At 46.3% G+C, this 16433-nt stretch overlaps 1 protein-coding gene across 1 annotated transcript in view; it reads left to right on the top strand.

The window, feature by feature from the left end:
• The window catches only part of reln (reelin), a 633795-nt gene that overhangs the window by 577000 nt on the left and 40362 nt on the right, over positions 1-16433 (top strand). The window contains exons 58-59 of the mRNA XM_053623241.1: positions 3040-3113; positions 3546-3707. Of these exons, the coding sequence (XP_053479216.1) occupies positions 3040-3113; positions 3546-3707 (236 nt within the window). The remainder of the gene's footprint in view (positions 1-3039; positions 3114-3545; positions 3708-16433) is intronic.

The raw sequence follows: 16433 nt of genomic DNA, 5'->3' as shown, positions 1-16433 counted from the left end.
TTGGCAAAAGGAAAACAATTCATTCCAGCAAACTTGTACCATCTGTGAAACACGCTGGTGGTAGTATCACGATTTGGGCCTGTTTTTCTGCATCTGGGCCAGGACAGCTTGCCATCATTGATGGAACAATGAAATCTGAATTATACAAACAAATTCTAAAGGAAAATATCAGGACATCTGTCCATTATCTGGTGTCATGGGTTTTTAACACTTTCTGTTTGACCAAACCCCAACGAGGTTGTAATCAATCAGACATAATATTTTGTTTGGGGTGTAACTGCATTAGCCTCCCCTCACATCAATCAACATACTGCTCATTGTTCAGATGTTCATGCACTTCCCACTCTTTCTAAGTATAATTTTTGTCTTTATTTTTTACAATGAGAATATAATGCAAGTTATTAAATTCTACCATACACCAGTAATCTGGAAATGCAAAAACCAACTCATATACAGTGCTGTGAAAAAGGATTTGCCTGATATCTTCTGTTTTGTGTATATTTCATACTAAATTGTTTCAGAAATTAAAACAAAGGCAACCCGAGTAAATGCAAAATATGGTTTTTAAATGATGATAATAAGTCTTTTATTAGTCACATATACATTACAGCACAGTGAAATTCTTCTTTTTGCATATCCCAGCATGTTAGGAAGCTGGGGTCAGAGCGCGGGGTCAGCCATGATACAGCGCCCCTGGAGAAGGTTAAGGTTTAACCTGGGGCTTGACCCCCCGACCTTCCAATCAGTAATCCGGAGCCTTGACCATCAAGCCACCACTGCCAATGTTATTTATTAAAGCAAAAAGGTTATCCAATACCAACTGTCCCTGTGTGAAAATGTACTTGACCCCGTAGTTACTAATTCCCCAAATCTATGAAACTGCATTCATAATGGTGTTCCGCTGGACTAGACGCAACCAGGCCTGATTATTGCCAGTCCTGTCCAATCAAATCAACACTTAAATAGATCATTTTCTACAGCATGAAGTTGGTTAAAGGGTCTTACCCAGTAACACACTATGACAATCAGTCTGGGAAGGGTTACAAAGCTATTTCAAAGTCTCTGGGACTCCTAAAAACCACAGTGAGAGCCATTTTCTCCAAATGGAAAAAAAACTAAGCACAGTAGTGAACTGAGTGGCTGACCTTCAAATATTCTTCCACGAGCACAGAAACTACTCATCCAAGAAGTCACAAAAGAACCAAGTACAACATCAAAGGAACTACAGGCCTCTCTTGGATCAATGAAGGTCACTGTTCATGACTTCACTATCAGGAAGACACTGGCCAAAAATGGCATCTCTGGAAGAGTGGTGAGGCGAAAACCACTGATAACCCAGATGAACATTAAGGCTCATCTGAATTTTGCCAGAACACACCTTGATGAGCCTCAAACCTTTTGGGAGAGTGTTCTGTGGATTGATGAGTCAAAAGTGGAACTGTTTGGAAGACAGGGATCCCATTACCTCTGACATAAAACAATCACAGAATTCCACAAAAAGAACATCATACCTATGGTCAAGCATTTTGGTGGAAGTGTGATGGTGTGGGAATGCTTTGCTGCTTCAGGGCCTGGGTAACTTTCAATAATTGAGGGAAACATGAATTCTGCTCTCTACTAAAAAATCATAAAGGAGAATGTCTGGTCCTCAGTCTGTAAGTTGAAACTCAAGCGCAACTGTATTATGCAACAAGAAAATGATCCAAAGCATAGGACTAAGTTCACCTCTGAATAGCTCAAAAAAGCTAAATTTAGGTTATGGATTGGCCTAGTAAAAGTCCTGACCTGAACTAATTTAGATGCTGTGGCAAAACCTTAAATGGGCAGTTCATGCTTGAAAACCCTCCAATGTGGCTGAAGTAAAGTACTTCTGCAAAGAATAATGGGCCAAAATTCCAACACGGCACTGTGAAAAACTGATCTCCTGTTAGCGGAAGTGTGTAGTTGCAGTTATTGCTGCTAAAGGTGGCACAACCAGATTTAACGTTCATGGGGGCAATTAGTTTTTCACAAGGGTGATAGGTGTTGGATAACTTTTTTTGTTTCAATAAAAAAATAATAATAATAACTGTATAGTGTGTTTACACAAGTTGCCTTTGTTTTATATTGTATTTCATTTGAAGATATAAAACAATTTATTATGAGATATACACAAAACCAAAAGAAATCAGGATGGGGCAAATACATTTTCACAGCACTGTATTGTAAGCATGATATATTTTGTTATATTATTAACTTGTTAGTCATAATATCATGAATATTTAATTATTAAAAGCAGAATAAGCACTTTATTGGTTATAGATATAGATAATGTGATTACAACTCATAACAAGATTGTTCAGAGCCTGCAGCCATAGTAGGCATTGTATAGTGATCTGATACGTGTCACTAGGGAAAACTAGTCTCTGTACAGTTTTCCCTACTGTCTCATTCCAAGGGAAGCCTGCTCTAGCTCTCCCCCTTTGTCTTAAATCACAGGTTTCAATGCAATGGTGTGTTTTACAAGTGAGAAAAAGTATGAGTGAGCTTCATCATCCTCATTTGGATGTTAGTCAACACTGGGGTCCAGGAGATTCCTGATCCCAGGGGATGAATTATGAATTTAGTGTTGTTTTCCCAAGCATAGTTTTCCTATGGGACCATTGGTTTAAGTCCACCTCTGCAAATTCTCATCTTTAGCTCAAACTTGCTGGTACCATCTTGACAGGGTCTCTGATTTTACTGCCCAGATGATCCTGCAGTGTGGATTTGGGGCCTCTCATGGAATTCTGTTATTGTTCCGCCACTCAGATTTGGACACCCAGCTCTGCCTGGCTCACTCTGAGGTCCTACACATGAAAAGTTTAATATTTAGCCTTAATGTAGGCCTGTCCACTAAAAAGTTCAGCAGAGTCCAAATATAACTTGAGACACTAGTCTTTTAACACTACCAGACATTGTAGTTGAACTTGGTTTAGTCATTGTATTATTGATCTATTTACATAGGCCATTAATAAATTTGTTTCTCACCATTATTGTCGAATACATTTTGTGCTACAGATTGTGGTAGGTTGTGAAGCAGAAAGCTGTGAAGATCATCATCCAGTGCTTCTACAATACAGAAAAGATGCCAGGTGAGTGAAAGAATGGTACAGAGATAGAAGAATGGATTGAAAACTAGAGATTCAGATAGAGAGACTAAGAAAGAGAGAGATAAGCTTATTCTTTTTTGTTATGGATGATATGTGCTTCAGTGATGGCTGATGCTTTCTGACGCTGAGCAGGCATAGTTGTCTGTTATGGCAAGTGACATCAAGACCACCTTTAACAAGAATGGTTTTCTAGTCAACCAGATCAGATTAACCAGCTCAGACCAGCACCAACTAGCATTGGACGATTATGAATACTTTTTTTTTTCAGCAGGGAAGCATGCCAAAAATATTTTTGCAGAAAACGTCTATTTTATGAATTGCATAATTATTGATGACCAATATACCCACATTGTTTTTTGATAAACTTTTAAGAGAAGCTGTGCTTCATGTGCTGCTTATGTCTTTTCTCTACAGGTCAGACCTTTGGCACTTGGTGCAGTCTGCATGCCTCCCCTCTTCGGCAAATAATGTGGGATGTTCCCCTTTCCAGTTCCATGAATCCAGCATCTACAGCGTAGTTAACAGCTTATTATGGACCAGAGTTACTTTGCAGCTACATGACCATGTCTCTTCTGGGTATGGAATACTGTTTCAGTTGTTATTTCTGTGAGACAAACATTCGGTTTGTATACGTGTGACATATGGAAAACCCCACTGAATGTCACTGTTGCTGAATTCTGGAAAACAGCAGAAAAAAACATAAGAATTCCATCCAAAGCAAATTACCGTTTTGAACAAAATGACGTGTTAATAATAATATACTCTGACATCTCTCCTTTAAGAATGTACTTAAAAATAACATGCCTTTCCTTAGCTGTCTGCAAAGATCATGTTCAATATGGAGGCAGTTAAACAAAATGCTGTAAGGGCAGTAAATTGAGTCAGTCTGCCTAAAGATGTTCAAAACCCTGCTAGGTACACTCTAAAAACAAATGTTTTGGCTCAACAAAAAAAATTAACGCAACAGTTTGCATCAAATCTTTTTGAGTTGTGACAACTTCTAATGAAATTAAGTTCAACCAACAAACTATATTGAGTTAGACGAATTATCTTTTTCCTCTACAATCAAATGTATTTTCAATTAACACCAAATATTTTGTAGAACAAACGCACATCCCTAAGTTGATTACTCATAAAATTAAGTTGATCCAACTAGTTTTTTTCACATTATTTAAAAGGAATTTAAGTGTTATGTACTTAATTACCATAATTATGAACACAATTTTTTAAGTTGACAACCGTTTAAAAATCAATTTGCTATAATTAGATATTCTTCAGTAGTTTATAGCTTTCATATTTTTGTTAATTTTATAGCGCTTATTAAATGACTTCAACAACAACAATATTGTTAGAAAATTAACTTTTTTTATTTTGAACTGCAATATTTACATCTTGAAAACAAACAACAATGAATTTATTTTTCCCCACAAATTCCCTCTTCTGTTACACTACCAGTTTTGGTGCCTCTTCAGTGGACTTAAAAATACAAAACTGCAAAATCTGAATAAAATCTGATAGTGCTCTGAAACAAGTGGAATCTTCAGAAAATACTGTTCTTGAGACTCATTACTTTTGCACTGGCTTTCAGTACATCAAGTACAAGGAACAGCTTCTGAAACACGTCAAAAGTATATTTTAGTTCCTTGCGATAGCTCAGATTCAGAGCATATATTATGCCCATCACAAAGCACAGCACCTTGGGATATTGGTTCCTTCCAGGATTTTGGTTCCCTCAACCACAATGGTTGCTGTCTTGTGGTCAGATCCTGGGGTGGACCAGTCACTGATGATGGCAATTTTCATCACTTGCCTATCAAGTCCTGCCTCAAACTCTTCTGTGTCCTTGTAAAGCAAATGAAAATATAGATTAGCATGTTAGAGATAATGAATTGGATGATTACTGCTGACTTTTTAGACTGTCACTCTTACTGAATATAATGGAGCCATTATTTATTTAATTTTAACCCTTATACACACACATACACATGCACCCAATTACTCAAATGGTCTAAATAGTTTGCATCAGTAAGAAAAAAAAATTTGCATTATAAAACACAATAATGGTAACATAACATGTCCATTTTTCTTTTTATAACACAACTTAAATTATATGTTCTATGACCAAATTGACCTGCTATACTAAATTAGATTTCTCAACAACTGCTCAACATGAGCTTAATCCAGGAAATTATCGAACAGGGGTGTTGGGACAAGAACCAGTTAAAAAGCAAAGCAAAAGGTGTTCCCTTTCAAAGGGAACTTTGACGTTGCATTTAGCATAACAGTATGGGAACGCCTTGCGCGCGTGACCAGTATCTGAAGCTTGTGTAAAATCATGCCTCTACTTATAGGCCTGCCATGATCAGGTGACATGGCAATTAAGCGCGTCGCATGATATATATATGGCACCTGTGAACCACGCCACCAGCCTTATTATCTTCAGCGAGACTGCATGTCTCTTGTTTGTGTGACAAAAACGCTTCATTTCTGCTCAATATTTTCTCAAAATCTTTTAACTTTTCTATCCTTTTTTAGAGGAAAAGAGAGGTAAGTAAGGAGCGAGAAAGAATTCAAGAAGTGTGTTATGGCTTGCTCCCGTTTCATCACGGGGAAAAATGCGCACTTTCTGGGTGAAGTGTTTGGCGGTGTAGTATGTGATGGCAGCCTCGAGAGGCTGCGCATGATAACGCCTACATTAAGCAGCTTGGCTCGCGACTTGCGCTCTTCAAGAAAAAAAAACGGAAGCCGAAGCGAGTCGGGTTTCACAGCCTCGCGGATCTGGGCCGGCCGCTGCCGAGGCAGCCAGCTGTCTCAGGTTCGGGGGATCTCTTATAGATCCGGAAGAGGAGCCGGAGACGAGCGCTGTTCTATCTCTTGCTCTGTCTTCCGGGTTGGGCTCTCCGCTGGATTTTGGAGCTCGTGCCACGTCTCCTCCTTCCGCTATGGAAAGCCAAAAGGTAATAATTCCTCTCTGACTCCGAGGAGTTAGAAGGATGTGTTAAAAACTGAGAGCAGCATATAAAGAGCTGCTTGAAGTGATTACCCAGTGAAAGTAAATCCCTCACAATGCAGAAACTCCCCTGTCTTCCAGAAGTGCATGACAAAATCTCAGGCTTCTGGGGGAAAACCACGCATAAGCCATATTCATAACCCCACGATATTGGATTATTCGGCCATTGTGGGAATGAACGGCATGGCTATTTAGCTATGCTGAAGGTGGAGGAGGCGCTTGCGAGCTACCTCTCTCCACCGACGGCAGGTAATTACGGGGGCCGGCTTGCATACAAGCAATGTAAGGCCACCATGGCATTGGTGGGCAAGCCTATGCAGCAGTACTCTTGCTTGTGGGTCACTGCAGACAATGACAGGGTTGCAGGCCTACCAAGCAGACCTGCTGAGTGAGCTCGACATATGGCGGCATTCAAAAAAAAGCCAGTTCCTTCCCTGTTGTCTCGAGCTCACCCGGGCGTCCACGAGTGGAGCCTGGGCCAGCACTAGTGTGAGGGAGACCCAGAAGGCGAGTATGGCAGCCCGCCAACCCCCGCAGACAGTCACGGGAAACGGGTGGCCACAGTCGCGGTCTGCTACTAGGCTTGATCTGAGAATGGTCATAAAGGCCAAGCAGGCAAAGAAGAGTGGTCCTGAGGGGCCGTGGAGGGATGTATCTAGGGACGTGAGGTTGTTAGGGCAGGTAGCCCCCAGTGCTACTGTAGGGCCTCCCCTAGCCAAGGCGGTCCCCAAGTTTTTAGTGTTCTCTGGTCAGCGAGCTGTCACAGGGCAACGAAAATCTGATGCTTTCCCTCCAATAGAATGTGGAATAGTTAAGGTCACTAAAAGACCATCGGGCAGCGTGCAAACTACTGCCAAATGTGTCTCCATGGGTTCTGTCTACCGTAGAAAGGGTTACCGGGTCCAGGTTATAGCTCGACCCCCCCCCGTTCACAGGTGTGCTCACCACAGCAGTCAGCACAGACCAGAGCCCAACGTTAGTGCAGGAAGTAAGTTCCCTTTTGGACAATGGGGCCATAGAACATGTACCCCGTTCCCGAAGGGAGGGAGGTTTACAGCCATTATTTCCTGTTCTGCAAAAAAGTGGGAGTATGCAGCCAATTTTAGATCTGCGTCATCTAACCGTACTCTTTGGACATACAGGTTCAGAGGCTGACGCTCAAACTTATCGTGCCACAGATTCATTTCGAGATCTGGTTTGTGGCGATAGATCTAAAAGGTGCATATTTCCACATAGGAACATCGCTAGCTTTATCCCCTCGCACCTTCACAAAGTGCATGGATGTCACTCTGGCTCCACTGGGACTCCAGAGCATCTGTGTACCAAACTACCTGGACGACAGGTTAATTCTAGCACGATCCAGGGAGCTGGCGGTTCAACATCAAGATGTTGTTCTCGCCCACATGAAGAGCTTGGGGCTCAGGTTGAATCTCAGAAAAGTATGCTTTCCCCGGTGCAGTGGACAACTTTTCTAGGGGTTATAGGATTCTACTACGATAAGGGCGTTTCTATCCCCAACATGCGTAGTGTCAATCCTATCAACACTGAGCAAGATAAAGCTGGATCTTGGGAGACTTTTGGGGTGGAGTCCACACATGTGGCTGAGGTCACATCTGTATGATGCTCCCCCCATCACTCTGCTCCCACAAGCTCTAGCAAGAGTTCGCCAAGACAGTCTGCTAGTAGCACCTTTTTGGCCAGCTCGAACATGGTTCTGAGAGATAATATCCCTGCAAGATGGCACTCCTTGGGAGATTCCCGTCCGCAGGGATCCACTGTAGACCCAGTAAACTGCGCAATAGCTACAGTCCTGGAGCTCCTACAAGAACATTTCTCAGCGGGGTGAGCTCCTTCTACAATCAGGGTTACGTGGCCGCCATTTCGGCCAGCCACGCCCCTGTTGATAGAGCCACTGTGGGGCAACATCCTCTAACTTCGAGGTTCATGCATGGTGTCAGACGGCTGAGGCCCATCCGCAGGCCGCGCATACCTTCCTGGGACCTTCTGTGGTCCTGGAAGGTCTGTCGGGTGCCCCATTTGAGCCCTTAGGGTGGATCTACTGTCTCAAGCCGGAGGGCTGATTTATCACCCTCGGCCAGAACTATGGAAACTGTGGGTCTGGCCCCTGAGGGGCACCAGCTCATAGATTCTGGTCGCACAACTGAGGTGGTAGAGGCCATGTTAAACGCTAGAGCACCATCCACAAGGAAATTGTATGTGCTCAAGTGGTGGCTTTTTGTCTTGTGGTGTGAGGAACGTCAGCTAGACCCAGTGAACTGCGCAATAGCTACAGTCCTGGAGTTCTTACAAGAATGTTTCTCAGCAGGGTGGCTCCTTCTACAATCAGGGTTACGTGGCCACCGTTTCGGCCAGCCATGCCCCTGTTGATGGAGCCTCTGTGGGGCAACATACTCTAACTTCAAGGTTCATGCATGGTGTCAGACGGCTGAGGCCCATCTGCAGGCCTTGCATACCTTCCTGGGGCCTTGCTGTGGTCTTGGAAGGTCAGTCAGGGGCCCCATTTGAGCCCTTAGAGTCAGCCTCTGAGAAGCTTCTGACTCTAAAGGTAGCTCTTTTACTGGCCCTGACATCTCTCAAGCAAGTGGGAGGTCTACAAGCTCTCTCTGTTGCCCCTTCCTGCCTTGACTTTACCCCTGGATTAGCCAAGGCCTTCCTGTATCCTAGGCCGGATTATATTCCTAAAGTGCCTACATCGGCTGCCCACCCTGTAGTGTTGCAGGCTTTCTGCCCTCCTCTGTTCCCCACACCGGAACAAGAGAGGATGCACATGCTGTGTCCAGTAAGGGCTCTCTGTACTTACGTCCACCGCTCCGGCCAGTGGCGTAAGTCGGAGCAGCTACTGGTCTGCTTTGGCAGCGACAGGAAAGGTGATGCTGTGTCAAAGCAGCACATCTCTAATTGGATAGTGGAAGCAATCTCTAGGGCTTACGACACACGGTCTCGCCACGCCTCTGGGCATAAGAGCTCATCCCACTAGGGTGGTCGCCTCCTCGAAGGCTTTGTCCAAAGGGGTATCCTTGCAGGATGTGTGTGCGGCTGCAGGGTGGTCTACGCCACACACATTCATTCGTTATTACAGCCTGGATATTCATTCCACCCTGGGCTCGAGTGTCTTGCAGTGACCCTCGGGCTTGGGTATTTTTGAACAGGCCGTACCCTTGCTATGACAGAGTGGGTATTCCCGTTCCCATACTGTTATGCTAAATGCAACGTCTCGTTCCCTTTGAAAGGGAACGTCGGGGTTACGCGTGTAACCCTGTTCCCTGAGAAGGGAACGAGACGTTGCATAGCACTGTCATACCAGGGCAGGCCTGTGAATTGCGTCTTCGCTTCAGATAATAGAGGCTGGCGGCCTGGTTCACAGGTGCCATATATATATCATGCGACGCACTTAACTGCCACGTCACCTGATCATGGCAGGCCTATAAGTAGAGGCATGATTTTACACAAGCTTCAGATACCAGTCACGCGCGCAAGGTGTTCCCATACTGTTATGCTAAATGCAACGTCTCGTTCCCTTCTCAGGGAACAGGGTTACATGCGTAACCCCGACGTTTCTGTATATGGTGCGTATTGAGGGTTACATGTTTTACATCCTTATACACTCCTAACAACATATAAGTCCTAAAAAGGGTTTTAAAAAATGGAATGGCATTCCCTTGGAAGAGCAGCCCCAACCTGCACCCGTGTGCAAGGGCCTGTTCATCTCTGCTTGCAGCTTTAATTATATTTGAATTTAATTGACCATCAATTTGTCGACATTTTATTATTTTTCCTATTTTTCTTTTGCAGGTTTCATAGAATACTTGAACTCATTAAATTAGCCAGAGCAGCCAATTGTCAAATTTTTCATGTGCCTTTTCCATGCCATTGCTGTCAACATCTATTCATGCGGAATGGACGATTTTATGATATCACTGACAGGGATTTGGCTAGAATGTGGCGAGTGCAATATGCCTAAAAATTGTACTGACAGGAAGCAATGCAGGAGCAGGTTTCTGCCCTGTATGTTTACTTTTCTTTTCAAGTTGTTGATATTACTTACAGCAAACTCCTTGAAAAGGTCCTCTTCCTTCTCTCCAAGGTACACGACAAGGCAGCGGAGGGCTACTTCTCTGCGTGCTTCAATTGTATTGTGCTATTTAAGAAAAAAATGGGAAAAAATTATAAAGAGAAAGTACCTAAATGAATATAATATGAATGGGTGACTGTCAACAACTTGCATTTCTAACATAAGTCTACATAATTATAATACCTCAAGAAGCATGTCTTTGATTTGCTTGAGTCTCACTCCTGTAGATCCTCCCTTTGCTGAGACTACATCCATCAGTTTCAGGGTGCAAAGGTCAAGTTTGGCTGTAAATGTTGATTCAAGGCTTACAGTGGTTATTCTCTTGAATTCTTCATTTATCTGTAGACCACACAAACAGAAGAATTAAATCTTGCAGACAATTAGCTATTAGGGATGTTACAAGAACCGATACTTCGGTACCAACATTCTTAAAACGTGACAGTACTTGTTTTTCTGTAGTAGCGTAGGTACCGTTGGTAATGAAGGTACTGTTGGTAATGAAGGTACCGTGGCTGCAATTCTTCCAGAACTGATGGGGGCAGCAAATACACGCAAGTGTTTTAGTCGGTCCACAAGTGGTAAAGAAGAAGAACGCCTATAAGCACTTGGGAAAAACTGCAGAAGATGGCGACAAGTTAAGCTCCACCCGACTCATCGAGAGGAAAAGTGGTATGGAATATTAAAATACTTAGCATTCGAGGTGGATGACAACAAACATATAATTGATGCTCTGAAGCCGGTATGCAACCGATGGTATCGTTCATTTCAAACAAAGCGAGGAAACACCTGGAATTTGGCGAAGCACCTGAAAGACGGTCCTATATTGTTTGTTTGAGGCAGTATAATGGGGCAGTGAGGCAGTATAATGGGTGTGTGTGTGAGATATATATATATATATATACACACACACACACACACGTATAAACATGTGTGTGTATTTTATATATATATATATATATATATATATATATATATATATATATATATATATATATATATATATATATATATACACACACACGTGTGTATATATGTGTGTATATATACAGTATCTCACAAAAGTGAGTACACACCTCACATTTTTGTAAATATTTGCTTATATCTTTTCATGTGACAACACTGAAGAAATGACACTTTGCTACAATGTAAAGTAGTGAGTGTATCGCTTGTGTAACAGTGTAAATTTGCTGTCCCCTCAAAATAACTCACAGCCATTAATGTCTAAACCACTGGCAACAAAAGTAAGTACACCCCTAAGGGAATGTCCAAATTAGGCCCAATTAGCCATTTTCCCTCCCAGGTGTCAGGTTACTTGTTAGTGTTACAAGGTCTCAGGAGTGAATGGGGAACACGTGTGTTAAATTTGGTGTCATCGCCCTCACACGCCCTCATACTTGTCATTGGAAGTTCAACATGGCACCTCATGGCAAAGAACTCTCTGATGATCTGAAAAAAAGAATTGTTGCTCTACATAAAGATGGGCTAGACTATAAGAAGATTGCCAAGACCCTGACACTGAGCTGCAGCATGGTGGCCAAGACCATACAGCAGTTTAACAGGACAGGTTCCACTCAGAACAGGACTTGCCATGGTCGACCAAGGAAGTTGAGTGCACGTGCTCAGTGTTATATCCAGAGGTTGTCTTTGGGAAATAGACATATGAGTTCTGCCAGCTTTTCTGCAGAGGTTGAAGGGGTGGGGGGTCAGCCTGTCAGTGCTCAGACCATACGCCGCACACTGCATCAAATTGGTCTACATGGCTGTCGTCCCAAAAGGAAGCCTCTTCTAAAGATGATGCACAAGAAAGCCCACAAACAGTTTGCTGAAGACAAGCAGACTAAGGACATGGATTACTGGAACCATGTCCAGTGGTCTGATGAGACCAAGATAAACTTATCTGGTTCAGATGGTGTCAAGCATGTGTGGCGGCAACCAGGTGAGGAGTACAAAGACAAGTGTGTCTTGCCTACAGTCAAGCATGGTGCAGGGAGTGTCATAGTCTGGGGCTGCATGAGTGCTGCCGGCACTGGGGAGCTACAGTTCATTGAGGGAACCATGAATGCCAACATGTACTGTGACATACTGAAGCAGAGCATGATCAGTATGCAGTATTCCAGCATGATAACGACCCCAAAAACACCTCCAAGACGACCAATGCCTTGCTAAAGAAGCTGAGGGTGAAGGTGATGGTCTGGCCAAGCATGTCTCCAGACCTAATCCATATTGAGCATCTGTGGGGCATTTTCAAACAGAAGATGGAGGAGCACAAGGTCTCTAACATCCACCAGCTCCGTAATGTTGTCATGGAGGAGTGGAAAAGGACTCCAGTGGCAACCTGTGAAGCTCTGGTGAACTCCATGCCCAAGAGGGTTAAGGCAGTGCTGGAAAATAATGGTGGCCACACAAAATATTGACACTTTGGGCCCAATTTGGACATTTTCACTTAGGGGTGTACTCACTTTTGTTGCCAGCAGTTTAGACATTAATGGCTGTGTTGAGTTATTTTGAGGGGACAGCAAATTTACACTGTTACACAAGCTGTACACTCACTACTTTACATTGTAGCAAAGTGTGAGATACTATATATGTATAATAGGGAATTTAGCCAGCGGTGGGTGGAGCACAGCCACACAGGAGGCTGTTTTAGTGTTATGCGTGGAGGAATCTTTATTTAAGACTGTCAGTGAGGGGAGTGCGGGTGCGCGTGTGTGTGTGTGGGTTGAAGTGTGATCGGGCGGTGAGGGTCTCAGCCGTCTGCAGTTACAGCCAAGGGGGCGGAGCCGTCACTCGCGTCGGAGTCGCCTGAAACCAGAAAAAACACACTACAGCGATTAGCAGATATGCACGTGTCAGCAAAATCGCCTAAAACACGCCAGCGATTTGCACACATGCTCGGAAATACTTCTCTCTCCCTGCGAGTGGAATATCACCCTTTCATACTCTCCCCTCGCTTGCTGGATGGTGGAATTCTTCCGCACGGTGCACCATTCACGAGCTGTGGGTGTGTCAGCAGCCCCGCCCCACCGCCACGTGCTCTCCAGCCGTCCAAAACATTGGTGGCACTGAAACGGAGCTGTCTCATCGGCATCACCGCAGCAGTCGCGAGAGGAACGATCTTTGTTTCCTGTTCGCCGGCCGCCGGCCTGTCGCCACAGTACCTCCCTCAGCTCTGAGCCCACTGCCGTCGTGTATCGGGCCCACAGTACTTCCCGTCGTGAGAGGCCATCTGCATTCCCATGGTGGGTCCCTGCCCGGTGCTGGACCCGGAAAGAGAAGTCCTGCAACGAGAAGAACCATCGGGTCACCCTGGCGTTAGTGTCCTTGGCCATCCACTGCAGTGGGGCGTGGTCTGTCACCAGGACAAAGTGCGGACTGGCCCGGTAGTATTGCAGCTCCTCAATGGCCCACTTTATTGCCAAGTTGCTGGGGACAACTTTCGGCTGATATAGAGGACTGGGTGTTCCTCTCCGTCGAAGGTCTGTGAGAGAACAGCGCCCAGCCAGGTCTCGGAGGCATCTGAGTGTATGGTGAATGGGAGAGCGAAGTCTGGCTTGCATAGCACTGGAGCGCTGGTGAGGGCCTCCTTTAGGGCTTGGAATGCCTGCTCTGCCTCCGCAGACCATTTCACCCAGTCCGACTGGCCCTACTTCGTAAGGTCTGAGAAGGGGGAAGCTACAGAGGAGAAATTAGGTACGAACCTGCGGTAATACCCACCAACCCCAAGAAGGCATGCACCCGTTTCTTTGATATGGGCCGGGGGTAGTCCTTCACTGCCTTGATTTTCTTCACCTGTGGCTTCAGCATACCGCGGCCAAAACGGTAGCCGAGGTACTGTGCCTGGGTCAGCCCTAGGTGGCATTTCTTGGGGTTGGCTGTCAGCCCGGCCTTACAGAGTTCCATCAGAACCTCCCCCAGATGGAATAGGTGGTCCAACCAAGTGGAGGAGTGGATGACTACATCGTCTAGGTAGGCGGCCACAAACATATGGTGGGGTCACAGGACAATGTCCATCAGCCGCTGGAACGTTGCGGGCGCCCCATGTAGACCAAAGGGGAGAACCTGGTACTGCCAGTGACCGGTGGCCGTGCTGAAGGCAGTCTTCGGTCTCGCATCTGGTGCCAGCGCGACTTGCCAGTAGCCTTTCTTTAGGTCCAGGGTGGATATGAACCGGGCCCTCCCCAGTCACTCCACGAGGTCGTCCACTCGGGGGAGGGGGTAGCTATCGAACTTGGAGACCTGGTTCAGCTTCTGGAAGTCATTACAAAGCCGCATACTTCTGTCCAGCTTTGGCACGATGATGATGGGGCTGGACCAGGGGCTGTTGGACACCTCTATGATGTGGTCCCACAGCATTCGGCCAACTTCTTCCTCGATAGCCTTGTGCCGGGCCTCTGGGACACGGTAGGGCCGCTGTCTTACCACTACTACTGGAGGGGTCTTGATCTCGTGGTGGACCAGCTGCGTCATTCCTGGGGAGGTAGAAAACACATCAGAGAATTGGTACACCAACTCGGTTAGCTCCTGTCTTTGTGTGGGGGTAAGCTCTTCCCCCAATTCTACCAAGGTACCCTTGCCATGATCGGTGTCCAGAGCCGTGTACGCCGATACTACCGGCGCCTTTTCTACCCACTTCTTCAGCAGATCCACTTGGTAGAGTTTTTCCTCTGCTCGCTTACCAGGCTGCTGCAGGCAGTAGTTGATGGTGCCTTTTCGCTCGAGGACTGTGTACGGGCCCTGCCACCGGGCCAGGAACTTGCAGGAGCTACTAGGCACCCGATACATACCGATACCCGATACTAGGTAGGAGCATCCGATCGCCCGGTTGGAACTCCCAAGGCTGCGTGGGACGGTTGTACACGCTTTTCTGTTCTTCCTGGGTGGCTCGCATGTGTTCCTGAACTAACGGGGTTACCCGGTCAATCTTTTCTTGCATCTCCTGCATGTAGTCAATGACCAAGCGGAATGGGGATGCTTGTTCCTCCCACGCTTCGCAGGCCACATCCAGCAGTCCTTGAGGTCACCATCCAAAGAGGAGTTGAAGGGGGTGAAGCCTGTGGACGCCTGGGGGCACTCCCAGATGGCAAAGAGCACGTAGGGAAGGAGGAGGTCCCAGTTCCTTCCTTCCTCGTCTACCACTCGGCGTAACATCTGTTTTAGCATCTGGTTGAATCTCTCAACCAGTCCATCAGTTTGCGGGTGGTAAACAGATGTCTTGAAGTGTTTCACCTGTAACAGCCGACACAGATCAGACATCAGAATGTCCTTTGGGATCCCCACACGATTGAACAGGAGTACCAGTTCTCTGGCGATGTTGCGGGAGGTGGCATTGCGTAGTGGCACCGCCTCGGGGTACCGGGTGGCATAGTCCACAATGACGAGTATGTACTTGTGGCCCCGGGTGGACTTGGGAAGCGGTGCTACGAGGTCCATGCCGATCCTTTCGAAGGGGACTCTGATGATGGGAAGAGGGATCGGGGCGCCAGCAGGTGCTTCCTGGGGCGATACGCTGACACTGAGGGCACCGTTGACAAAAGTCCCAGATCTCCGCGTCCATCCCCAGCCAGATGAAGCGGTCCTTCAGTTTTTCCCTGGTGTTTCAGGCCCCCAGCTGGCCCCCGAGCGGATGGGTATGGGCCAGGTGCAACAGTGTTTGGGTTCACATCTTGGGGACTACCAGGAGGTCCACGTTTTCCCCTGTGCACTGGGTTCGGTGGTATAGCAGGCCTCCCCTGATTAAAAAGTAGGAGGTGGGTACTCTGTGTTCTGGGTTTTGGTCGACCCCGTCAATCTGCCGCAACTGGGCCCAGCAATGCTTCAGGCAGTCGTCCTCTTTCTGCTCCCGGCCGAAGTTCCCCTGCCGGCTTACCTCTTGAAATACAGAGGAGAGTGGGTTAGGGTGTGTGTGTGACTTACCTTCAGCCAGGGCTTTCTTCTTGGCCCAGGCCATGTAGGCCGGCCGGGCTGGGGCCTCCTCCCTTTGCTGGGCTGGTTTCGGCAGGTTGGGAGTATGGGGGACCCCTCCGGCCGGCCCGAAGTCTTGACCCTCCTTCGGCATCCCCCGATCTGGTTTCATCGGCCTGGCCTCCTCCTAGTGTGTCCCATAGACGGGGATGTTTCGGATGACCTCTTTTCCTTCGGTGGCGCACTGGCTGTCGGGCCGATGTGGTGGCCCCCTTCTGGGTGGGCTATTGGGTCGCTG

The sequence above is a fragment of the Ictalurus furcatus genome, chromosome 4 (genome assembly GCF_023375685.1).
Source record: "Ictalurus furcatus strain D&B chromosome 4, Billie_1.0, whole genome shotgun sequence".
Lineage (NCBI taxonomy): Eukaryota > Metazoa > Chordata > Actinopteri > Siluriformes > Ictaluridae > Ictalurus > Ictalurus furcatus.
The sequence above is the reverse complement of the archived record's forward strand: the minus strand, read 5'-3'. Positions and strand labels throughout refer to the sequence as shown.